This window comes from Buceros rhinoceros, unplaced genomic scaffold, assembly GCF_000710305.1.
Source record: "Buceros rhinoceros silvestris isolate BGI_N320 unplaced genomic scaffold, ASM71030v1 scaffold12558, whole genome shotgun sequence".
NCBI classification, from domain to species: Eukaryota; Metazoa; Chordata; class Aves; order Bucerotiformes; family Bucerotidae; genus Buceros; species Buceros rhinoceros.
In genome coordinates this window covers 82,932-108,378 of record NW_010427559.1, presented here as the reverse complement: position 1 = coordinate 108,378, position 25,447 = coordinate 82,932, and the positions used below count along the sequence as shown (strand labels likewise).

At 43.2% G+C, this 25,447-nt stretch overlaps 1 protein-coding gene across 1 annotated transcript in view; it reads right to left on the bottom strand.

Moving 5' to 3' along the window:
* Positions 1 to 25,447, bottom strand: part of LOC104498555 (slit homolog 3 protein-like) — a gene marked incomplete at its 3' end in the record, with an annotated part of 172,351 nt that overhangs the window by 105,799 nt on the left and 41,105 nt on the right. The window contains exons 4-5 of the mRNA XM_010141950.1: positions 15,546 to 15,617; positions 10,847 to 11,010 (exon numbers count right to left, since the gene is read on the bottom strand). Coding sequence (XP_010140252.1) covers positions 10,847 to 11,010; positions 15,546 to 15,617 — 236 coding nt within the window. The remainder of the gene's footprint in view (positions 1 to 10,846; positions 11,011 to 15,545; positions 15,618 to 25,447) is intronic.

Genomic DNA, 25,447 nt, shown 5'->3' with positions numbered 1-25,447 from the left:
CGGGGCAGACATATCATCATCGTGAATTGATGGAATTCCTTCAAAGTTGATGGAGCTCTGCCGTGTACCACCCACTGCGCTGCCAGCTCTGCCTTCCAGGGAGTCCAGGGGTTCTGCAAGATCTTAACCGGGACTGCTCCCAAAGGAGGTTTACATGCCTTCAGAGTGCACGCAGGCCTCTGCTGCGTAAGAACAAGAGCTTTGCTCTGACAATCTCACCACGTATGTTTTACAGTTCCTCTGTGCCTACCCGGTGGTGCCATGCCCAAACCAAAACAGCGAATGATGGGAGCACAGATGAGCTGCTCAAGCCTTTAGGGAGAGCGAGAAATCATCAAACCGGGAAGGAACGCTTCAGAGCAAGCCTTGTTCTTGGGCAAGCAAAAGGAAAGTCGGCAGCAAGGTCAAATCTTCACCACGTGGTTTATCATCACAACCTGATGTACTTTCTGAAGGGGCTTTGCAGCAAGAGGAAAACACACGTTTTGCACAGCCTAACACTACAGCAGAGCGCTGCGGGTTAGCGAGGCAGCAACACACTCCCTTTCTAGTAGGGCACCACATCAAAAATCCTGACTTATTGCCAGCTGCAGTTTTAAGAGTGCTCCTGACTCTCCTGCATCTAAACCAACAGCGGAAGAGTCAGTGGAACCCAGCTCGTCCCCTCCACATCTCGTGTGACGCAGCACTGCAGAGTGCTCTGCGCTGAAGGAGTGGTTGGAAAGGCGGTTACGACGTAAAGCGCTCTGAAAAGAGAGAAATCCAGACCGCCAGTCTGCCTTGCACAGAACGCAGGTAGCACCAGTGAGAAGGCGGTAATTAATATCACACTACAGTTAAATATCACAGGACTTTCCAGCAACTTTTTGCATGGGAAGGCCAAGAGGTAAATCAGAACATGATCTGTGCTGCACACTAAGCCTTGGTGATCCTCTCCAGACACCCGATACACAGTGGATGGAAGGCAGCAGGAGTCCTTTTACTTTCCATGAATTCAGACCAAAAATCACTTACCTGTAGACTCAGTTTTGATTTATGGCCAGCGAGTAAAACAATTAGTTACCCTGGGGGGTACACAATGTCAAAATAGAGAGAGGACAATATAACGTCTTTATTCCTAGTGCAGATGCAATGAAAATGGGATCAAAAAACTAGCAGCCTATGCTGAAAGAAAGTCAAGTAAAAAGTCAAGAAAGAGGCTGTCTTTGTGTAGGCTCTCTATTTTCCACGAGTGATCCATTTTCTCATTTCACTTAAAATACAATGAGAAAAGGAGTACTTTTATGAACTTAATTTCTCCTCATGAACCTGAATTCTCTGAGTGCCCCAAAATATCCAATACTCCTACCGCTTTTGACTGACATTTTGTGCTTAAAAACACTTTTGATTCCATGCTGAATACAGCCCTTTATATTTGGTGAATCTTTTTCTTCTTCATGAGCAAAAGCAGATCTACACTGTAGATTTCTGCAAAACTTTAATGAAATAAAAGAGACTTGGTGCCTAAATTGCTATCATCATTATCCAACGCTTTTACTTATGCTTTTCCTTTGCAAAGAACAAAATGCCATCTTACACATGCACACTCGACAGCCATCTAGCACATATTCCATGAGCTCTTACACAGTCATCTGCTAAGGTTCAGTTTTCGGAATAATGCTATAAACAGAGTTTCTAACCTGATTTGGATTTAACTGCTTCAGTTAAATGGGGATCTACCATTAGCATCATAGCACATCCATACAAATAAAAGCACAAAAAATTCCAAGAGCGTTAAATCAGTTCAGTGTTTGTGTAGTTGTGGAGAGCTGGTAAAGACAGGACTGGTCAAGACAACAAGTCTAAGCAGGCTGTGGAATTTCAGGTTCCTCAAATGAAAATCTGGGTATGATTTTCATAGGTATGCAGAATAGAAGCATACAGATAGGTCAAGGGCCCCAAGGCAATACCACCTCCCAAGAAAGGTATTTGAAAAAAAAAATCATAAACCCAGTTAGATGTTTTGCTGTAAAAAACCAACACTAACAAAACGTGGAAGCTAGGCTAGGAGCCTGATGAACAAAACCTGCTACGTGCAGTTTTGTGCTGGATGGAACGGAACGAGAGCCTCAACGATGATGCTGGTTAATACCTGGCATGCCATTACAGCCGGCACCACTTCACATGCTGCAGTCTCAGACTCCGGGTTAGGGGCGGAAAGGAGATGGGGAGAGGCTTAGGACCTAGCAGTTTACAGAGAAATTAAGTGCTTTTCTCAAGCATCTCATTGGCCTCTAGCCTTTTAAGAGCAGCATATAGACTGCTATCACAATTAGACTAGGATGGTTATGCTGCATAAGTGAACAGTTTAAATGTCACAGGCATTTAAAGTAAATTTTGCGATGACTAAATCTCATTTGCCCTGACACCTAATTATGGCACATGAGGTAGTGTGCTTTATTACCTCCTCACCTATCCAACTGCCTTTGCAGCAGTTCGATTCCACCAGGAAAATGTTGTTTGTTAAAAAGTATTAATGATAAATCGGACAGGATTTACCAGTTAGAAACCTGTGGTGACTTTAAATCATCTTAAGCAAAGCAGACACAAAATTATTGATCAATAAACAGAACTCTACAAGTACTGCAGGTCTGTGGATACACTAATGACCTCTTGCGGTTTAATTAAATAACCCACTGGAACTTCTTACAATGCTGGGACGTCTGAAATCAATCACTACTACACGAGCTGTAGTTTTCACTAGACTGCCAGTAACACAATCTCACAAAGATACCCAAAGGAGATGCGTTGCTCCTGATTGGTGTTTGCATCCCACTGTTAGAATTTACACAAGTGTGCATAGTCCTGCATTGAGATCTGGGCAAGCCAATCACAACTGACTCCACAAAGTTAACATCCCTTATTGATCACAAATACTACCCTCATGGAGAAAAATTTGGACAAATGTGTTTATTTTACAGGAACGCGCAGCCAGTGGTTTATACAACCATTTCCATCTATGGCTGTTCAACAGCTTCTCGCTGACCACAGCAGTAAGTATTTATTATTAGTGACTTAAGCCCCCAGTTGATGATGTTAATACCACCAAGTTTGTGGTATGTAAAAATTTGCTAGCCATGAATATTCATTATTTGATTCAAATTCAGTGTTTTGCTGAACATTCCCAAACAGTAAATTTAACTGCTAAAAATGCACAAGCACATGGGGACGAGTGTTCTGTAGGCAAAGTCAACACCAATTGGTTTACAAACGAATAGTGAGGAATGAAAAAGAAATTATCCAATTGCAGTGAAAGAAAGGCCTGGCATAATGAACGAAGCCCACTTTATTCTGCAAAAATCTACTTTGCATGTTCCATGATTGAAAATCAGACCTTCACATTTTCTTATCCTAAAAGCACTAATATTGCTATTGTTTAAGTAACAGTAGTAGTGCCAAAATGGAATATTTCTAAACGAGATGGAAGAAAGTAGAACAAAGAAGCAGGCTCACCTGGAACAACTGCACTTTAATACTTTAATAGATCTGTTCTTCGGAAGGATTAATAAAGAATCTGTGAGACAACTTCAGTCCTTTCAAAACTAGGACAAAGTTGCTTTTCTCTCAGGGAAATGTCTTCCATCTAAGTCTTCCATAGAAGGGATTGAAAAATTAGAGTTTGAACGTCTCCTATGCCCCGTGCCCACTCTGAGCCCTTCTTTGAAGGCCTCTGTTGCCTTGCCAACACAGGCATTTTCTCCTACAAGCCGCCAGAACTTAACTTCCTGATGACTGCGGCGTAGGGAAGCTGTTCGTGTGTATTTGGTTCTTTGGGTTTGTTCTTTGGGTTCCAAGACAGGCTAAAGACTAAAAAAAACCAATGCTACTAGAAAGTCTTAATAGATGTAGTGCTTTGGCAGTTCAAATGGCATCTACGCACAGTAACCTCACTAATGCCAGGTCACAATTTGTATCAGCAGTCTGGAAAGTGCGAATGAAGAGACATTTAAAAATAGGACCAGAAATAATACAGCGAACTTATAAATATATTCAAGCATAAAAATGAAGACGACGACAAATTATTTAAGTGAAAGGATACCACCTGTATGAGTTAAATGACAGATTATGGTCGTGATCAATCGTCAGCCTATGAAGGGAGTGCTGGAATGGCCTTCTAAGGTTATCCGTTAAAGAACCTGAACTGCTTCACGATGAAACTTGGCAAAGTTACAGAAGGGACAGCAGGAGTTGAAGATTGTGCTTTGAGTCCCTGGGGTTTGATTTGCTGGTATTTGTAAAGGAGTTTTAAACGTGTCTTGAGTTCATTTGAGTGCATGTTTATCTCTGCTCCTGCCCCCTCCGTGTCCTGCCAGAGCTAATACAGGACTTTCCCCGCCTCAGCACGAAAGCTGGTCTCTTCAGGAAGAGCAAGAAGGTGGGATTCACTTCCATCAGAAGCATTACGGATTGGCACAGCTATTCAGAGGATGTCAGACAGAATGTGACATTTCTTCTGCTAACGGCACCTGAGGGGTCCAGCCTGGTCATGAGCTCACCCAACGGCCAGATCTGGAGTGAGCAAACACTTTTATCCAGATGAGTGGGCAAAGACTGGAGAGTGAGGCACTGTTCCCTTCTCAGAGCTGCCTTGGAAAGCCCTGGACGAGATTCTTTGGCATTTGGGACATGGCAAGGAATGCAGAGCATAGCGACCTTTCTTGCCTTCCTCCTGGAACACGCTGAGGTTGCTGCCTTTGAACATAGCAGAGGTCTCTTGCAAAAGATCAAACTCGTTATGGAATCTAGAACTTACAGAATGAAATTCTTACAGATCTTCTGACCTAAACCCATTTATCTGCAATTACAAGGAATTAACTGATGAGCTAGTAGATCCCTTCAATTCCAGCATGGGGTGTCTGTGCCCAGGCACTGGTATAGGGAGGCTGCAGGGCCTCTGCGAGGAGAGGACAGGGCTGCCCCATGGTGGACATGGATGGTTCCGGCCAGTTCCAGTTGGTTGCACAGCAGCCCTGCTGCAGACCATTGCTGAGCCTATTTCAGGGAGAAATACAGAGAAATACACTGACAAAACAGTGCCAGGCAGTAAGGAGTGAGGAAGAAAGTGAGAAACAGCCCCGCGAGCAGCAAAGTCCTGGAATGAGGAGGTGGTGGTGGTGCTGGGGCAGCTCTTGTTTTCTTCCCAGTCCTGTGGAGGAGGGGGAGTGAGAGCCGCTGGGTGCAGATCTGGCAGCTGGCCATGGTCAACCCACCATGGTTTTAAAGAAGCTGGATAACATCACCAGATTGCACTGTCAATAAACCAGAAATTCACATGAAGCTGAGACTGACTGTATACAACTTTGCATTTGCCACCTATTCATCTACAGAATTCTACAGTCATTTTATAAGCAGCTTTATGCTTTTTCAAATTATTGAGTATCCATAAATGTGTTTCCAATCACATGCACGTATTGAACAGAAAAAGTCTAGGGATTTCACACAAAAGCTTGGCCATGTACCCAAAATCAACCTTTTCCCTCGTGTTTAACACCATTGCTCCCTGCGAACGAGCTCCGATCAAGGCTCCGGTACTGACCCACAGCAGGACAGACCACCACCATGCATTTCCATTGTATACTAAAATACTGCCAACATCCTAGTAACACAACAGGCCACTGGTTTTGCACATTAACATAAAAGTTAATCACATTATTATTCTTACAGCGACAGTTCAAAAGCTCAATTGCTGAATAATTACACCCGACCTACGATCATTAAATAAGCATTAAATAACTACACATACTGCTTCGGGGAAAAAAGAATTCCAGGAAAAAAGGTAATTATACTGAAAAGGTAAGACATCATTTTAGGACAGTACCAACTAAATTTATTGTAATTTAAAGCCAATTTTCAACTTTAGTCTTCAAAGAAATAATTAAGTGCCTTAATAAATATATATTTATTCCTCAAATTTGAAAGATGGTGCCCCAAATAAAAAACACCATATGTGGCATCTTATATAGGAAGCAATTCAGGAAGTAAATTCTTACTGTATGCAACAGCATAACTGCTAGTGCTAGAGTAATTTTAAATTTGTAATAAGAAACTTATAGGAAACAGAACACAAACCAATAAATAGGCATTAGTATCTCCCAAGGGATTTGATTTCAGAACAACTAACAAATGCACTGCATTGAAATGTTTCTTTAGACTAAATCTTAATGTTTGCAGTAGCAAATTATAACTAGAAATAAAAATTCTATCAGAATTCCACAAAAAGATTTTAAAGACCAAATTTAAAGCACTATTTTTACCAAAAGGCTTTAAAAGTCATGCGACACTAGAAGTCCTGCATAGACTCCATTCTAAGAGCACTTATTGGCTCCGTTGATGGTCACAAAAGGCATGAGCCAACTTAACAGTTTGCCTAACATGACCCACAGGTCACTCTTTCGGAAAGAAGTCAAAGTTAGATGAAACGTTAAGTTCACTCCTAGAAGCCACAGAAGAGCTGCACCTGCAGGATTTCCCTCACAGCAGGAAGCGACCATTCACGTGCACGCACATGCTCTTCCTCCCGCTTCGCTCTCCCAGTGTCCTGTGACCATCAGAAGTGAGGGAGGGCCATTAGCAGTCCTCCTCCGCACGAACCGGGGTGGACCGCACGGAGAGAAACTGCTCCGCTTCCCCGAGAGCAGCTGCTACTGCCCAGCACTAGCAAAATCCCCATCAGCAGCAAACAGTCCTCCCTCCTCTTTAGTTTCCAGCCTTCTGTGCTGGCAGCACCTCCACGTCCCAGGCCGAAGGCAGCAGACCTGCTGCTAGTCATGCAGATATACCATTGCAGAGCCTTTTTCAGGAGCAGACAGGGGAGCTCCTCTCCCCACACGTTTCCTTCGGCATCTTCTGATTGTTCCCATTACGGTACAAAGCCTAAGGAGCGTTATTGTATTAGTACTCGTTGTTGGTTGTCTACTCAACAGCAGGCTATGAAGTTGTTAGAAGAAAAATGGAGCAATGTGGTCTGGGCCACAGAGTAACAGTTCTGTTTTAAGACAGTTTGACCCCACTGAAACAAATAAATCTGCTTCCTCATTAGAGCTTCCAGTCTGCATTAGGCAGCAGGAAGCTAACAGACCTTCCTCTTTATTGTACCTCAGCTGCAGGCTCACCATATGATTCAGAAACTCTAGATCTTCAACTGAGATTTGGATCAATTCTCTCTTCTCTCAAAATCAGTGTCAGTTTATTTAGCCAGAAATCACGAGACATTTGGCTCTGGTAAGGATTTCTCCCTTGCATCAATTTCAGACTGAATTTTAATTTATTTAATCCAAATCATGCATCTTGATTTTCTTCAGGTTCTTGTAGATTCTCCAAATGGAAACTAAGGATCAAGAACCAGAGAAAATGGTTTCTAATAGAAAAGAGAATGATGTATGGATCCAAATTCCTTCTCTACAATGCTGGTTTTGTTATTAAAGAAAACTGTCTCAGGAAAGTATTTAAAAAAAAAAATCACACACTTTACTCTTTGCTAAATTCCACATTGCTAGACATGCAGGACAAATCAGCTCCAAATTAATGTTAAGATTTTAGAATCTGGTGCTTCTTACATAAGAAAGGCATGAACTCATTAACTGTTAGAAATACCAATCTCCAGGCTGCTCGAAGAAATCCCATCCAATCTTCATTTCTATCATCAAAAGGTCAGAACAGGATGAGAGACAGGCAAACAGACAGAGAGAGTGTTTGAGAGAGACAGAGTCAGAGAGAAAGAGAACCTGGTTCAACAGTGAAACATCTGAACACGGGAAGGAAGCTGTGTTTGATCCAAGCAAAGTCTGGAAGGCTCTAAGTGGTACCAAGCATAGCCCAAGCCCCTAGACGCTTCTCTGCCAGCTGAGGGAATATAAAAATAAAGAGTTCCCAAGGATCAGAGAGCAGGGAGTATTTCAGCTGACATTAAGTCTCTGCTTAGTGCACTCTTTTCTCTTGTCACGGCAATGTGGCAGCAAACTGCAGTTAGGGTGGAGAGAGAGGAGAAATACATCGTGCTACATATGTGCAGCACATTGGCGGAGCACTCATCCTCCAGGGCCACGCAAGTCCCCCTTCTGCAACCCACTGTCTTGTAGGAGACTGTCTCACCAAACGCATCCCGGAGCTCAGTAAGGGGCTGTGCAGGAGGAGGAGGCTGCTGGGAGACTTCTTTGGGAACAGACGGCTGAAAGGCCCAGGCAGGCTGCTCTGTCAGGGGTGGCTCTGGAGGAGACACTCCTACGAGGAGGGGACAGCTTGCTGAAGAAGCCAGCCAGAAGGCCCTGGTGGGTGACCATCCCCAGGCAACTGCGCACTATTGAATCCTACACGTTTACCTACAGCTCTGAGCCAAAGGCTCACAGGCACGAACAAGTGAAACCTGGAATACCTTTTCCACTGCTCGCAATTTGTTAGAAGTGCTGTTGGAGTCAGCATTGTTAGAACTTCTGTGCGCAAGCTGAACAACATTTTTGAAAGACTCTCGGTTTACAAAGACACATCTGCACATAACTCTGACCAGCATCGTCATCCTGGAGACTCTGCACCTAATGCTTATAAACATCACTGCACAGGACTGGCTGCAGAGCATCCAGAAGGGATCAAGCAATTTGGGTTGCAGCTTGCGCCATCCCTTGCTACGTAGCATTCAAAATCTGTTTCCAAAGGAACGTTTGTCATAAAATTATTTAAAAAGACCCCTACTTTTGCGTAGGGTTCAAAGACTAACCAGAAAACAGTTTTTCAAGGATGTTTTTCTTCTTTCCCCAAATTATTCGATTCTACTCCTTCTCTCTGAAGCATGCAACAGGACAAGTTTTGAACTGGAGCGCTCTGCTGAAGCCCATTTTACAGTGGAGGAGAAGCGGAGCTTTCTTCTGCTGTGGTGATAGTCTTACTGCCATAAAACCACAAGTGCTCAAAATGCTGAGCCGATACCTAAGCAGAGTAGTTCCCTACATTGTAGTTCAGCTCTTCATACCTAGGTTGAAAGGCAGCTTTCACTGCCAGCTTGACGCTAGTTACAGTGATTCATACAAGCTGAACTTGCATAAAGTTCCTTTGCAGTAGGACAAGTTCAGTTCACCATTCACTTCCTGACCTGGTTTGACTCTGTAGTCAAACGTGAACAAATTATGCTGTAAAATCAGGAATATGAACTGTAACAAGCAGCAGGGAAGATTTATATCCTCCTTAAACTAGCTGTCCATGCAGGTTTTTGTCAGGCTAGCATGTACTAAGCGGAGTTGTCTGCTAAATCCTCCACTAAAATGAGCTCTTCAAATGCACTGTGTTTTCAGCACGTTTCACTTCCCAGCCAGGGTTACGGGATACAACCAAGGTTAGGGGATACATCTGATGGATTGTATCACTGGAAGCTTCTTTCCTTGAATTTTTATTAATTTATGTTTTTTTAAAAAAGCAAGCTGATCTTGCTAGTTCTCTTACATGTTCCTTCATCCAACAGGCAACTGTTAAAAACCTCCTCTCTTTTGGAAGTCACAGTCTGCGCAGAACACTCCGTTTAGATCAGTTCTGTCCATGTTGCATTTGTCATTCAGCTATTATTCTCTCTTCTCCTGATTTAACAACTCTTTTTTCTTCACTACATCATAAATCCAAATAGCTGAACTCATGTCCCATCTGAAACGTCATTTCGTAAGAATAAAATGCTGTGGTTACCACTTGGGTAAAATTAGATTCTGCTAATAGCTTAATCCATTTATTCATTTCTTTTATCCTTCCTCTCCCAAGACTGTTAGATTTCTAAACTTTTCTTTCAGTTAAACTTCTAATGTAATTTATCAGATATTCTGGGCATCATCAAGTCTCCACAACTGTGTAGAAGTTGCTCAGTGCCCTTGAAAACCACGTCACAAAAGTCACTGGTGCACAACTTCCTTTTCCACGTGCTTGTAACACTTCCCGCACACCTCCAGGGCTGGGCATTCAGTTACTAACCATGACAGCTACTGGAATCAAACCCTTCTTCTCCAAGTACAATGTTTTCCTCTGTCACATGTAAATGAAAGCACAGAAAAAAGGCATTCCTAAAAACACTTCTAGCATAAGCACTTGTCCTGTATTTCCAGCAGCCAGCCCCTGTACCAAGAGGAGAAAGCTTTAGAGCTCACAGGCTGAGAGAGATAACGAAGGTAATACCACAAGACTCCCAGCCTAGCAAGATTAGGACTCGTGTCTGCTTCATAACAAGCCGCCTTATAAGAAAATGCATTTCCATCACAAGAGAGCCAATGAGTTCCAGAGACTTGATGAATAGGCCCAATGCACAGGCAGATGGCTTGTGAGTTCATCTCAGTATCATCATGTGAGGCCATCTCAGGATCATCAGCCTCACTCATCAGTGTGGAAATTTGTAGGACAGCGAAGTGCATTGGCTCCCTAAGAATCCTGTTTCAGTCCCTGGGATAAAATCTGCTTCTTACGTTCTGCAGTCCAGTCATTTACCAGACTCAGATGAGCATTTTCTATTTCCTTTCTTTCACATTCCAGTCAGCTGTGGAGATCTTTCCCTTGAGACATACCAAATTATCCACACTTAATTCATTTCTTATGTTGATACCATCTGCAATGCTAAAGTAAAAAAATAATTTGAGAACTGAAACGTTAACTGGAATCCAATTCTTATAAAGCTGAAAAAATTAACAATTTTATCTACTGCCACACAGATTAGCAATGATAAAAACAAACAGGACTGCTACAGAACAGCATTCAAACCAACACAGCTACTTCCCCTCACGTTTTAAATATGAATATCAACATAAAACCATCAGCTGTCAGAAAAACTAATTATTAGCGCCATTACCAGAGCAGGTAAAGTCCTTCTTCTGAACCTCGGCCACCAGGAAGCCCCGCAGGTTCACGGGCGCCAAGCAGAAGGTGAACTGCCCGATGGTGCGCCTCTGCCGCAGCCAGTCGGAGAGCCAGGCCAGGTGGCAGTCACAGTGCAGGACGTTGGAGTGCAGCCGCCTATGAAAGACAGAACAATCCTAAAGTCATGAGTAGTTTCTCAAACAGAAGACACAAGCCAGACCAATCAAATGCACATCTGGCTCTTCACTACATGTTATATACCATCATTGCAGGTTACTGGTTAGAGTGGAGTGACTCTCTACATTGCCATATAATACACAAATGTCCACATGTGAATGAGTGCTGTTATTTGTAATGTCTAGGAACAACGAAGTAAATCATTACCAGCCTACAAGTAATCGTGAGCTGGCCATTCTAGAGAAAAGAACATGCAGAACTTAAGATTCCTTGAAGTAATTACTGTGCTTGTGATTTCCCATCAGAAATAACTGCATGAATGGGATATCTTTGAGCGAATACAAAGGATGGCTCATATAAACACAGGGAGCAGGCTGAAAAACAGGATGATGGGTGATTCTTCCCTCCTCTTCTTTGGAGAGAGAGACAGAGAGAGAGAAACGCCGCACACCAGAGGCCACTGATACCTTGTATGCAGCTGTGTTGCCTGTACAAATCCCTCAATGCTCATTTTACTCTGGCAGTTTAATGCAAGTGTGCAGGTTCCAGACAGAAATTTTCAACTCACGACGGAGAAGGTAACAGGGTTATGCCACACAGCAATGCCCGGGCTGTTCTGTCCAACAGGACATCTAGCCACCTTCCCAGCCTGCTTCGTGCTTGGCACTGGAGACTTACAGAAGGGTAAGTAAGTCAGCACGTGATGATGCGTTCAAGGAGCAAACTTGATAATTTTAATAGTTACCAAACTTTAGGTCAAAACAAAAGCCCAGAACATTAATGACTTCACTCCTTGTAATGAGTCAAACATTTGCAGTTACACCAAAGCTGATATAGCAAATCAGATTGAAGATCCTGTCAGATTCATTAATATTATAGCCATTACATTCAAAAAACCCCACACAGTTGGTGTGCGCAGGGTTTAGCCTTGTCCATCCACCAAAGAAATCGACTACCCGTGAGCTCTCCGTACCGCCCAGCAGCAGCGCCCGGGCTGACGACCCCAGACCTGTATGTCTGGGGTGGGCAGTCACAGAGAAATACCACAGATCCGGCACTGAGTTTATCCGGTAGAGATGGAAGATGCTAGTCTCCTGGGAGCACTCTCCACTGTCACTGGTGGAGGAGGATGGCTAGAAGACCTTGTGTTCAGGGATTATGAAGCTATTTAATTAACACTGCAGGAAGTTAGATTCCTAGTAAAACGCGTTGTCACTACGAACCATTAATCTGACTGCAACACTTCTTGTTGACTGAAAGAACATCTAAATACATTTATGAAGAAAAGTAAGAGTTTGTTCCAACTTAGTGAGCAAACATTTCGTTTAAATCCTCGAAATACCATCGCTTCCCACTGCAGCAGTCAATCATCGTCTTCCTTCAGGACGGAAACAGCTCAGCCCACGCCACCCCCCGCACCCCCTGTAGGCAGGCAGGGGTAACGGAACCGCAGTTTCACAAAAGGGGCAGCTTCCCAGTCCTGTGACTTCTTCTCTTCCCCTCACAAAATTGGTGGAGCTGGTTACTGGGATTTCCCACTTGAGCAGCGCAAACTGTCCCTCTTTGCAGCTCGCCCGCCTCAGCAGAGCTCCACCTCATTATTTGTTCAAGATTTTTGCATGGATATTCTACAGTTTGCTTTTGAGAGGAGACCATTTAGAAAGCCTATCAAGTTTAACAAAGCAGCCTATTAGAATATATTTTTGATAATTATATTAATGAATACAGCGATAAAAAGACTCTTCACAGTACTTCAAAAGCATAAAACTCCAATTGCCTGTGAACATGAAAAGTGCTGAAGTGATTTGGTACGTTTTCAGTTTATCCTAAAAAAATTAAAATAAATTATGCAATTACCTGTCTCAGCAGTCAGACATGCAGAGACAAGAGGACGCTTACATTAAGCCAATAGGGATGGGGGGACATGCTTTCACATAAATAAAGCTGTTTCAAGCAAAGGAAAGCAGATCAATAAAAACTAATTCCTGTCGCTCCCAATCAAGGCTAAAAGATCAATGAAACAGAAAAGCCAGGTAAATAAAAGGGGTTAGCAAAGAAGAGATGATTTTTAAAAGAATTCTTCAAATGCTTCAAATCTTTCAAAATTTTTCTTGGTTTTTTCTTTTTTTTTTTTTTTTTTTTTTTTTTTACTTTCCCATGAGAATTGTGTTCAAGTTGAGTATATTCTTTACTCTTCCTTCTCTGTTCTTAAATAAGCAGATTGTTTTAAGAGTCAGGAAGAAAAATCCACAGAACTATCACAGCAGATGGGGCACAAGCAGCCCCTGCTAACAGACCTCACTGGGGTGGAGAAGGGACGCAGGGGGCAGACACTGCCCCCACCGCCCTGGGCTTCAGCTGGCTGGCAGAAAGGGCTCGCCCCCACCTCGGGCACATTCAGACCAGGGGTTCCCTACAAAAGCTTCTACAAAAGAGCACATCTAACTGTGCAGCTCTTTGGGAAGGTGTACAAACTGATGATCACTTTTTAAGAGAACAATAAAGGCTGTAATAAACTGTAATTAACGTCATCCGTGATGCATTTGGACTGAATTTGCATCAACAACCAAGGGATGAAATGGCAGGGCTTATTCAGCCATTGCGTCTCAGACAGCTTCCTCCTCTCCTGCAAACTTCATTCTTATATTTACTGAGGTTGCATATTAATGGGGGAGAAACAGGTTATCAAGTGAAATGAAGCTCAGGCATCTAGAGAGAATATTCACATCCCTCCCCCCCAAATAACATCTGTGTATTTTATTTAGATGCTTATATTTTGTATTTTACACAGGTGAACAAAACCTGATCTGTTTTACATTTGCTCAGGTGCATGTTAGTTGTTAGGGCATTACTATCTGTTTACCCAAAACTTTGTTAAATTCAGACAGTATTAGCCTAAATTCTGAAGAGAAAATATTGAGTTAATATGTAGCTATGCAAACTTGTTTTACTAATGACTATAATTAATAAAGCATTGTGAAAAGTGCTAAGACAACTTGGAGACAGAGGAAGGATTTTTAATATGAAGGAGCAGCAGAAGAAATCATGCAAAGCTATTAGATTCCTGTATTTATATTATATTAATTGCTATTTTGATGTCTTTTCTGCCTCCGTTAAAACAACGGGAAATACAGAAAACTAAAGCATTTTACTGTATTCCCACCCGTCTATGTAGGATCTTTCAGTTCCTATACTGAACCGCCAAGAAGGGTACTGTGTTTGTTGGCAGTCTCTGGGACTGAAAATGCCACTTGGTAGGGATGAAACTACCTTTGCAGGACATGAGGTGCATGAATACGAATGCAAGTTTGCAAAGGTGTCCTTTTAGCCACGGACCCTAAATTAAATTCCCAGAAAATCCTTTTAGAGCGGGTCAGCTTTCATGTTCTGTAAAATGTGATCCTCAGAATTCAATATAAAAGCTTCCCTTTATAAATCCTATTTATTACTTCCTTCCCTTTTTTCTTTTCCTTCCCCACCCCCCGCCTCCCCCTCCTCTAATTACAGCAGAGGGGGATTAGCCAGTGGAAGTCTCCAGGGAGCCACAGACAACGCCATCTCCGCACTCAAACGAGAAGGAAAAGGACAGAAGGCACTGAGCTCTGCTGACAGACACGACTGAGCGATCTGCAGAAGCCAGGCAGATCTTCTGGGCCACCGTGACTGGAGGAGAAGAGGCAAAGCTCCAGGAACCTTAACACCACACCTTTGTCTGCTTTACTCATTCTCTTCTAGAAGACAAACATCTGATCTCCCTTTAATTACTTAAGATCTAATAACGTCATCATTTAATGAAGAACGTAAATTCAAATCAGAGGTCATCTTACACAGACTGACAGGAGTAAGAGCCATTTTTCTTCCGTTCTGTTAACTTATTTAAGATGATTTTACACATCCCTAAAGCATCTTTAAAGCATTTTATTTTTTCAGTGCCATGGAAACTTGTCAGGCTACTACTGGCGAAACTAGTATTTCGCTTTCTTTGCTTTTAGGACTAAATACATCTCGTCTGAGTTTAAGATTTTGGAGAAAAAAACCCAAAAACAAACCAGAGACTTGGTTTAAACAAGACTTTTCCTGCAGTTGTATATTCCCTAAAGGAATTTAAAGGAATAATTTAAAGAAAATGGGTTTGGTAGGCTATGGCTAAATCATACAAATGCACACAGTCTAAGTTCACAGTCTTTGTATTTTGGTCTACTAACACCAAACAGAGCTTTTCCAGTGGAGTGGAGCCCAGCTATAGAAAAAGGGATTTGACGTAAGAGAAGCTTTTGCAAAGAAGGCATCAGAACACATTTTGATGCAGAAAGACTCTGGAAAAGAAATTTTTAAAAAATTCTTTACAAATTTTCCTGACCCCCTCACAAGTTTGGTCTTGGTCAGTGACCATCTTCCTCAAAAGAGCAGGGTTCACGTCGGAAAGAGACTGGAATAAGATTATCGTAAGTCGACAAATATCCAAAGAGCTGGCTCATACCATCATTATTACTGTATTTGAAGGTATTACTCACAGAGTCCTGATCTTTGGCATGTGATTGAAACTGGTAACAGGAATGCGGGTGATGTTGTTATTGTTGAGAGTACTGTTGAGAGAAAGAGAGAATAATAGGTTGATCAGTCATTTGCATTTCTTCACCAACACACTAGTTAGAGAAACAAGCTGCTGAAACTCGTTGTAATAAATCCGCAACACTGCGAGCAGTAAGACACGCTGACAAAAACCTCAAGCAGTTTGTGACATGTCATGGAGGATATTGTTAGGGCAAAACAACCAACGGCTGCGTAGGAACGGATGATGTCATTGACCATGTCTGAGCACCAAAGAGTACAGGAGACGAGTTTTTATCCACTACTGGAGCGGATCCAGTCATTTTGGTTAAGCCACCACTTTGCTTGAAAACCTGGTGCAACTTGAGTGGAGGAACACCAACCTTGCGCACCGCAATCTGAAAGCTTGGCACTGAAACACCTGCTCACGCACAAGAGACCCGTCGACTCTCACCAGCTTGTTAACACAGAACACGGCTGTCTTCCACAGACAGACAGACAGCTCAGGCTGCCCCTCCGAACACACAGCGATGGATGGGCACCCCTTCCTCGGTTTCCCTATGAAAAGACACATGGGCAGTGGAACAGACCATAATAAAAGAAGTCATGACCCAGGTACGCAGGGATTTCTGCTGCTCTGTCAAAGCAGGGCTTAAAGAGAAAATGATCTCAGTTACTCACAGGGACCCCCTCAGCGCTGCTGCTGAAAAATTAACTGACTCGATTACCATCAGCTGAGTGTGCTGCTCCCGTTTATGTAGCTCCTAATTATATCAATGACTCTTTAGCAAATTAGAGGCTATAAAGTTTATCAAGATGGCACAGGAAATGGAAAGCACTCCAACGGGGCCTAATTGCCATGCTCCAAGTGCACCAAATCCGCAAATACAGTTGCCCAGTTTGTTGCGTGAATCGATGGCCCTGGTGATAACTCCACGTCCCGGCGTGAGGGGTCCTGCTGCTGGCTGCAGCTGCCTGTTTGAAACACGTGGTGTCCACAGCATCATGGCACGGAGCAACCTCTGCTTTATGCAGGGGCACAGCACTCCACCGGATCACTTGGCAGAAGTGTGTTTGTGTGCGCATTGAAGAAAGGACCTGCTGAAGCAACCTCAAGGCACGTTACCCTCCCCTGAACTATTTAGTTCTTCCAATGTTCTGCATTTCCACAGGACTTCTACTCAAAAGCTCCTGAAGAGTTTTACAGCAGTTCACCAGGCTTCTTGGTCATCTGCCAATTTAAAAACATTTCTACAATTCTGCCTAGAAATCCCTTGGCAAAACCATCATCTACAACATCAGTGGGTTAAAGCTAAACTAGATTATACCTTATTAACTCTGTTTTTCCTCTACACAGGAAGACACTTGCGCATATTGGCAAAGCCAGGAGGTTGCAGGTTAACACGGCGACACCCAGCCGTGCTCAGGAGAGGTGTGTGAGCAGCTCCGACCCTGGCAGCAGCGGTTTTGTGCTGCTGCTGCACTGCATCCCGGCAAGGGAGGACATGACCACTTTGTGACAGATCATAGCTGGCGCGTCAGCATAGCGCTCCACCAGACGGATGCACCACCGGTCTGCAGCCAGCTTGCAGGCTGACACACCTGTGACAGCAAACTGCACCGACAGGGCAAAACCACCGTCCTTTCCAAACCTGTGAGCAGAGCGAGCCGCGTCAGTAAAAGCAAAGTTCTGGAAATCTGGAATCTGCATATGAGATGTGTGGCCAGAGATCCGCGCCAGTCAGGTCCCATACCAGGCTAAGAGCCGTAGGTTTAGTGCATCATAGCTTGTAGTACAATACACAGTTTTCATTCCAGATCCTCTGGAAAACTCGGTGCTGTCAAAAATTGGACAAGAAACGGATAGCTAAGTATTGGGATCAACGGGTATACAAAATTGAGGGTTTGGGTATTCCACTTCTCAATATGCAAAGACTCAAGCACAATCTAATATAAATTTACTGGATGAGATGAAAAGATAAACAGCCAATTTCAGAAGTAAGCCTTTACAGCTATCAGCCAGGTCATTTTGTCAGCCGCACATCACCCTCCGCCCGTGCCAGTGCCTTACCGTGGCTCCAGCGCTGGGAGTGAACGCAGTGGCTATTGGTGTACATCTGAAGGGCTGAAAAGCTCTTCCTTTGACTTCCTGCTAACGTCTTGAGACAACACAAAAGTCCCTCTGGGACAATTTATGTGGTGCAAAACAAACCTCTCTGGCATACAACGGCTCCTGCTCGCTCACCTGAGTTTGCTGGCAGTGCAAACTGCAGCCCTTTGTGGACAGTTCCCCAAAACAAGCACGTACAACAATTTCAGAAAGTGAACAAGACCTCTTCCAAGGGTGCCTAAGTACACCAACACCCCCAGCACTCAGTATCTGCATTCATTTGCTATTTACATTTGCACATGCATGTTTGGAAGTTCAAGCAGGGATCACAAACGCAATTTCTAATTGCACCACCATTTTTTTTTCTGTAAACAAAAATATAATTCACCCTCTGCCTCGATTCCTGTTACATAAATGTGAGCTATGCACTGGGTTGGAAGATGTTAGGTATACGCTGATAACTAAAATCCATGTGTAAAGTCAGCTCACAAAAATTAAATCACGTACATAGGTGACATCTGAACAGGTCACACGTGGCACTACAGGAGTCAACAGAAGCCAAGCAATTCAAGTGGCACTTCCCATTGGTGTCAAAAGGACACGGATTGGATTTGGGCAGAAGAGGACGTGACTGCGAGCTTCCTCCTGCACTGACTGGGGTACAGAACACAGCCCTGCCTCCCAGGGCAATTCTTCATCTGGATGCGGAAAGGTCAGACTTCACTGCCTCATCCGATGCTTCAAAAAGATTTTTAAGCTTCTTAAAATATTTCTGCTCAACAGCCAAAGCATTATTCCAACTACACAGTATCTCTACTCCCAAAACAGATGAGAGCAGCTCAGGTTTTGCCCCTAATAAGGAAGGGTTTCCCACAACTCACCAACAAATATATAACTCTCCTTCTAAGAATCCTAAGTCAGTGCTGAATTATTATACTCCTTAAACACAAATTTCAGGGATAACTCTAGCAGATAGCTGTTGTGCAGATGACTTAGTGGCACACTATTTCATTGATATTTAAATGTTACCCATAATGAAGGCAATATAACATCTATGATAACAGCAATTATTTCAGAACAAAGGCGGCCAAACACTGCAAAGGGCACTAATTGACAGTGAACTGTCTGCGCCCCAGCCCGGTTGTAGCTGCAGGAATTTAACCCTGCTGCTCTGGGTGTGCAGCGCACACAGCTCCCACCCAGCAGGAGCCTTTGGCTGGCGAACAAGGATATTTTCAGGTAGAGGTGTGCTCTAGAGGCATTCTGCAAAGCTCTCTGCAGCACACGAAGTCTTCCCAGCCATGATTTTTAAGAGCATGTGTCCAGACGGAGTAAGCACAGAATAGGTTGGCATTTTTAACACATGAAGGGGAAAAGCTCCAGTCGTCTACTAGCTGCTTCAGGGCTCCAGTTCCACTTGGATCCAACTAAGATTCAAATCCATTGAAACAGATGCAGAAACACCAGGAAGCCATGCGAAACACAAAACTTCCAGAATTTTCTGACTTCTCCAACATCTTATGAAGAAACTTGTATTCTGCTGGGTTCTCCCCAGCCTTCTACAGCCCCACCTCTTCCAGAACCCAATATACCCTTGGTCCCTTGAAACCGCACTGTCCTCTCATTTAGAAGTCCTCTCCCTGCAAACTACTCACATCCAAAGTGCTGAATCAGGAAACTGAGGTTACAGACAACATTATTTATGCCAGCAAACTTCCCACCTTGGGCCGTGATCCTTGTCAGATCTTGCAAGCTAAGCAGAAGCAGACTGCAGCAGTCCTAAGGGTCCTCCAAGGACTACTTGGAAGCCGCATAACGTGGGATCGGCAGTCTCTGAGGTGGTACATCCTCCACTGGTCTGAACTGTCACAGTCCCACTGACTTCAATTTACTACCCCAGAGGAGCTGCGCCTCTAACTCACTCCTCTGCCAGTTGCCCAAACTGGTTAGAGGCACACGCGCAGCCGCTTTCTTCCCTCTGAAGAATGGAGCTGATTTACAGCCCCCACTAATCAGTTTTTAAAGGAAAGACTGCTCAGTCGGCAATCCTGTCATGATTTGAAAGCAATTACCTATCTCCTTCCTCAAGCTTTTTGTGCAAATTTAACTACACGTGGTTGCATTTCTCTTCTCTCCTGACTTGCTCCAAATTCATGTACACCACTGCAGTTCCCTGACAGAGTTGTTAATTCCAGGCTCAGTATAATTACATTACAATCATTAACCTGTAGAAATGACTGTCGTGTGTGTGCTTTTAAACAATATTTATGCGTTATTCTTTACTCCTTTCTCCACCCACTTCAACAAGAATAAAGGTGTTCAGGAGCAGATGAAAGTCAGAAAAAATTATACTCCTAATGCTAGAAGAAATCACACCAAATTTATGGAGGATACTTCGGTGAAAAAAATGGAAATATTTAAATTCTGAACCCAGTAATAATACAAGTATTCTATTTTAAAAACCAAGGAACTCTAAAGCATCCTTTTGTGTTCCTTGGACTAAGTTGGGGAGCAGGAATCCCAGGCTGTCAGAACAATAGTCAAAAACTGTCCATTCTGTAATTACAGAATACACAGCAATTTTGTTTGTCTTACTTGGAGTTCCATTAATGCTACAATTAAGAGCATACAGTGGATGTCAGAATGCCTGCTGACTTATTTATCTGAAATAATAACACATTCATGAGAATATATCTACCTGCTCTGTTCCAGTTAACTACTAGACATGAACCAAAATGATGTCAGAAAAAGTCACAGAAGATAACAGAATTACCTGAAATATTAACTATTTAGTTTAATTAGCACATTGTAAAATAGTAACTGTCTTAATGTTTTCCAGATGCATTTCAAGTGGGAAAATATGTAGGAGGGTTGGGTTTTCTGTTAAAACACATAAAGCCGTTTGATGACAATACCACCTGCTATATCCCAGCTTAAAAAAAAGTTATGGTATCCTGCTTCATCATTCACAAAAGGAAAAACCCCTCTGCAAACGTCCATTTCCCTAAGTCCAGTAAGGCATTTCATAATGTACCTGGATCACCAGCCGTGCACCGGCGCAACACCCACAGTGATGCTTCTTGTTCACAACCTGAATGGATTAAAATGAGAGGGGAAGGGGCGGACGTGCCGTACGCTGAAGACGTCCTCTGTTTTTTGACAGTAACAGACCAATTCTCTTTCACGTTCCATTTCTGTAGCTGATTAGCACAAACAGCTAATCAAATTGAGAAATTATATGGTAGATTAAATTTCTGATTAACTCTTTTCCCCAAGCCTTAATAAGCACATACCATAGTTAGGAGAGGTCTGCCGTGCTGGCCAGTCAGGGTTTGGTACACGCCAGGCTGCTTTTGTCATGTCTGGCTGAGCAAGGGACACTGCAGCATTTGCAAAATCCTCAGTCAGAAAGAAAAAATCAGACCTATTTACTGATAGGTAAAGGGAGAACGAGATCTGAGAAGGCACCAGCTCATTTATTGCATTTCTGGTTTTGGATGCTTTTTGCGTTACAGGCTTCCAGCACACGCGATTCGATAGCAGGAATCCTGCAAACGCAGTCCTCACTTGGCAGCACATGCTCTGCGTGTCTGCGGGCTTCACCCTAAGTTAGACAGCGATGGGAATTTCCCTTTCCCGCTCACAGCTCTCCCAACGCGCTGTGGAAAGAATAAGGTGCTGAGTTACCTGTCTCTGGGATAAATCCGTGCTTTGAAAGTGACACTGTGAAGTGGAGCAGAAAAGCAGGCGGGCGAGGCTGGTGGGGAAGAGCCGCATCAGGCACTGCCGCGCCGGTCCCACTAACAAGTCCAACATTTCCTTCTGTCTCCTCCAATTACACCACGGCTTTATCACGGTACGCTCGTCGGCTGTGGATGTAATCCGGGTGTTGTGTGGCCATAACACCATGTAATTGGGCCTAATGCAAGATTATTATCTATGCTCATGCCATGGATGGCTACAAATGGTGCATCTGCAGGCTTGTAACATTCCCAAGAGTGAATTACCGTCATACTCCCCAATTACTGCTTCTCCCACAGCCGCCATGGTTGCCAGGCTTCCTATCCCCAGTGCAACTATACATCCAGTAAATGAGACCGGAAAATTTATTAAGACTTAACCCAGGCATCTCCAAGCATAATTAAGCCTCTCATGTAAATAGTTTTCTTGATAATGTTATTTCTGTTCACAAGTGGAGGAACTGATGCAAAAAATGTTGCAACAGCTCGCCCCAAGGTGCCAGAGGAGTTCAGAAAGGAACAAACAGTCCAGCCCTGGCAGTGGCCGAAAGACAACTTCTCCAAGACCTCAAAGCTTTGAGGAGGATTGTGTGTGGGGGATGTGTGTGGGGTGGAATATTGGTAAATAAACATACATGCAGAAATCTTTTCACAGTGCACATGGGGACTGAAACTGTTGAAACCATGCAAGGGTACCCATCTCCGTCAGTGTTCATGTGCATCAAGAGGTGGATCTTGGGGTCTGTCTAAAATGCTAGAGATGAAACATGAATTTGGGAGACTGTATTAGTAGCAAAATTTAACAGCGACAGAACCTTGGACCTCTGCGTTAGCAGGTTCCTATCACGTAAACCTCTCTCCAACTACCTAAAAAGCCATTGCAAAGGGAAAAGAAATTATCTGTCCCTTGTATTCAGCAAGGGTTAAGCAGAGCAGGAACAGGTTTAAATTTCAGACAAGGGAATTTTGATTAGATACGAAGGAAATGTTTCTTACAATAAGAACAGGAAAAACACAGAAAAGAGCTGTTACAGGAGTGTGCAGCCGTCGGCAGCAGAAACTTCTGATGAAAGACTAAGCGAATCCCTGTCCGGAACAGCATGGGACTCGAGGGTGCTGCCCTAGGGTGGGACAACAGATGACAACTTCAGCCCCCTTCAAACCCTTATGTACAACCTAATATAACCAACAGCAGGGGCATCTCTCCAATTCCAGAAAGTGAATCTAAATCTATTTTTAGGAATAAAACCAAGACTTGAATTTCATGCACTGCCATAATTAACGTTTGTAGTGAACTTGAAGATTGCAGGGTAAAAGGAGCTATAGTTTCAATAGCTGTAAAGAGCTATTTTTCACAGGGGTCAGAAGGAATTTGCATTAAATGAAATATTTACTGCTGCTCACGGCCTCTAATGAAAAAGCAAAATGGCTTCGGCACCCTACCCCTGAGCACAGCCCTCACTCCACCTTTTGAGGCCCCCAAGATTTGCCCGTTAGGCAAGGTCCAAACCTCAGCTGGATCTCTTCAGAGTTCTGGTGACCCCTGAGTGCCTCTTGCACTCAAGCCGTTCATCTCCCCCCAGGCTGTTGAAGGTAAAGCCCACAACCACCGTGTGGGCATATAATGAAAGCAACTGATGCTGCACTGATGAATCCATTACTCTCAACTGTGAGGAAACATAATGATCTCACAAGGGGCCTTGCTCACTGACATAGAGCAGCAGAGCTCTGATCCGACACCTCAAATTAGCAGCAAAAGCAACAGCAGCTGGGGTTTTGTCTCAATATTTGTACCCAGCTCTAAAATGAGTTGGCACTCTACAAGTGCTATTTTTAAACACAATGTTAGCCCAGACAAATAATCCTCTAAATAGTCTCCAGGTGACACGTAAATCCACCGGAATAAATAACTATTGCCAATTTGTGGTTTCTGTTCCAGTATTAGTCTTCCGCCGATGTGTTCACAAATGTTCTCATCACAGCGACATGAGAGGCTCCGGCACTGCTAACCTGGGCAGCTGACATCAGAAATATGACTAGTCTCGAGGATATGGGGAAAGAAAATGTTCCTTTTGGAAATGTATGAGAAAATAAAATAAATAAGCTTAGCATGGAATTATGCGCAAACTGCCAGCAGTGTTTCCTGATACAATTGCATGATTCTTCCCAATTTGTGGCTGATTTTAATTTGCATATAACCATCAGATTTTAACAATTTAAGCTCATTATGAAGGCCAGATGTTTATGGAAGATTCTTTTTTTTTTTTTCCCCTTGAAGGAGTGAGATTACTTTCAGAAACATCAGGCTTTGGGGAAATTGGGCTATTGTAATAAATTTTAAAAAAAATGCCTGTTCTGTCACCCAGCAAGAACCAGGGAGATCACATCTGTGATAACTTTAGGGCATATTAACTTAAGTCCTGTAATTGCTGCATTAACGCTCCCTAGAGACAGGTTGTGCCTGGGCTGGAGTCTCCGGGACTGGCAGGGTCAGGAGCTGAGGCTAAGAGCAGAGGAGAGGGAAGGACCAGACCTGCAGCCAAGAAAATGCTTGGGCAAGCTACCTGGGTAAAGAGACTGCGACTAGGGATCAGTGCGAGCGGGGGAGAGAGGCCAGCAGGGAATCAGAGGTCATATTATCGTATGTATAGAAGAGGGAGTTAAGAGGAATTAAGGATTCCGGTGACTTATGTCTGCTCACTGATGATGAAACCTCTCTAGAGTTATCTCCAGCCCCGCATTTATGTTATATGTGCACATACACATCATTATGCCTGAATTTACTTACTTACACTGATAGGTAAATAAATATGCTAGAATAAGATAAAGCAGAAAATAAGGGTAATAGAACAGCATAAAATAAGATGCGCTAAGGCAGGACACAGTAAAATAAGATATAATAAAGGTTATGCAGAGAATGAGTGCACATGGTTCATCTCGGTGGTGGGCTTCGTCAGCTGTTCAGACAAGAACGTCATTCGCACGGTCTCACATGACACATCTTACCGCCTCCCCTGAAGGAAGTCACCTCTTCCTACGTGCAGGCAGACGTTATCTGTTTTCCCACACCATCACATCACCTCTAGTAGCTGTACAAAACAGAGGTACCAGTTGCACCTCCCAGTTCCAACGCCTATGCCAGCGAGGCCTGAAAATGCTTTTCAGGGAAATTCCTATCAGCTTTCAAATCTTTTACATGACGTTCTAATTTTAGGTAGAAAATACAAATTCAATCCAGCCTGAATAGAAATTTTAGCTATAAACGCATTAGTGCAAAGGCAAAAGAACACGGGCTGAAATTATTCTGCCACTGCTTTATTTTTAAATTAAGAATTGTCCAACAAATTATTTTTCTAAACTAAAAAAACATCCCAGGAAACACTGCCTTTACTTATTTTCTGAATCAAGAAATTTTTCCATCAAGAAATTTTTTCAAGTCTTTGCCCACAGGCTACACGTTTTAATACCCTGTATGGGGAATGGCTGCTGTGGCTCTAACTCCTAATTACACTCATAGTTTTCTGTGAGTGTTTGGCTCAGAGAAACAAAAGTATTTCTCCAAATGATGAATAAGTGTTTTATATAATCAGGGTGGTTTTGACGTTCCTCAACGGTACTTAATTTCCAGGGCTTTTGTTTTTGCCTAGAACCTCTGGGAACAAGTCGAGTGATCATAACGCCCAGACGAATGTCCAGTGAAGTCTCTCCAAATCCTGTGGCTGACTTCAGCAGGCAGTGAACCTGGTCTCTGCAATCTATTTACTTAGGAGCAGATTTTCACAGGAGCCACAGAGATCAAAAATAAAATTGTATTAAACTTCAATTCACCTAAATTTCGTTTTGTAGATTCACTTGAAATTCTCTTGTTCAATGAATTGGTATAATCAAATTAATAATAAAATTATGTTATTTAATGTAAGTTGTTAAATAGATACGCTTTTCATTTATTTATTGTTAGGTTATACAGAGAGCTCTCTTACTAAATATGGCTCTTGGTGTTGTCCAGCTGCATGCA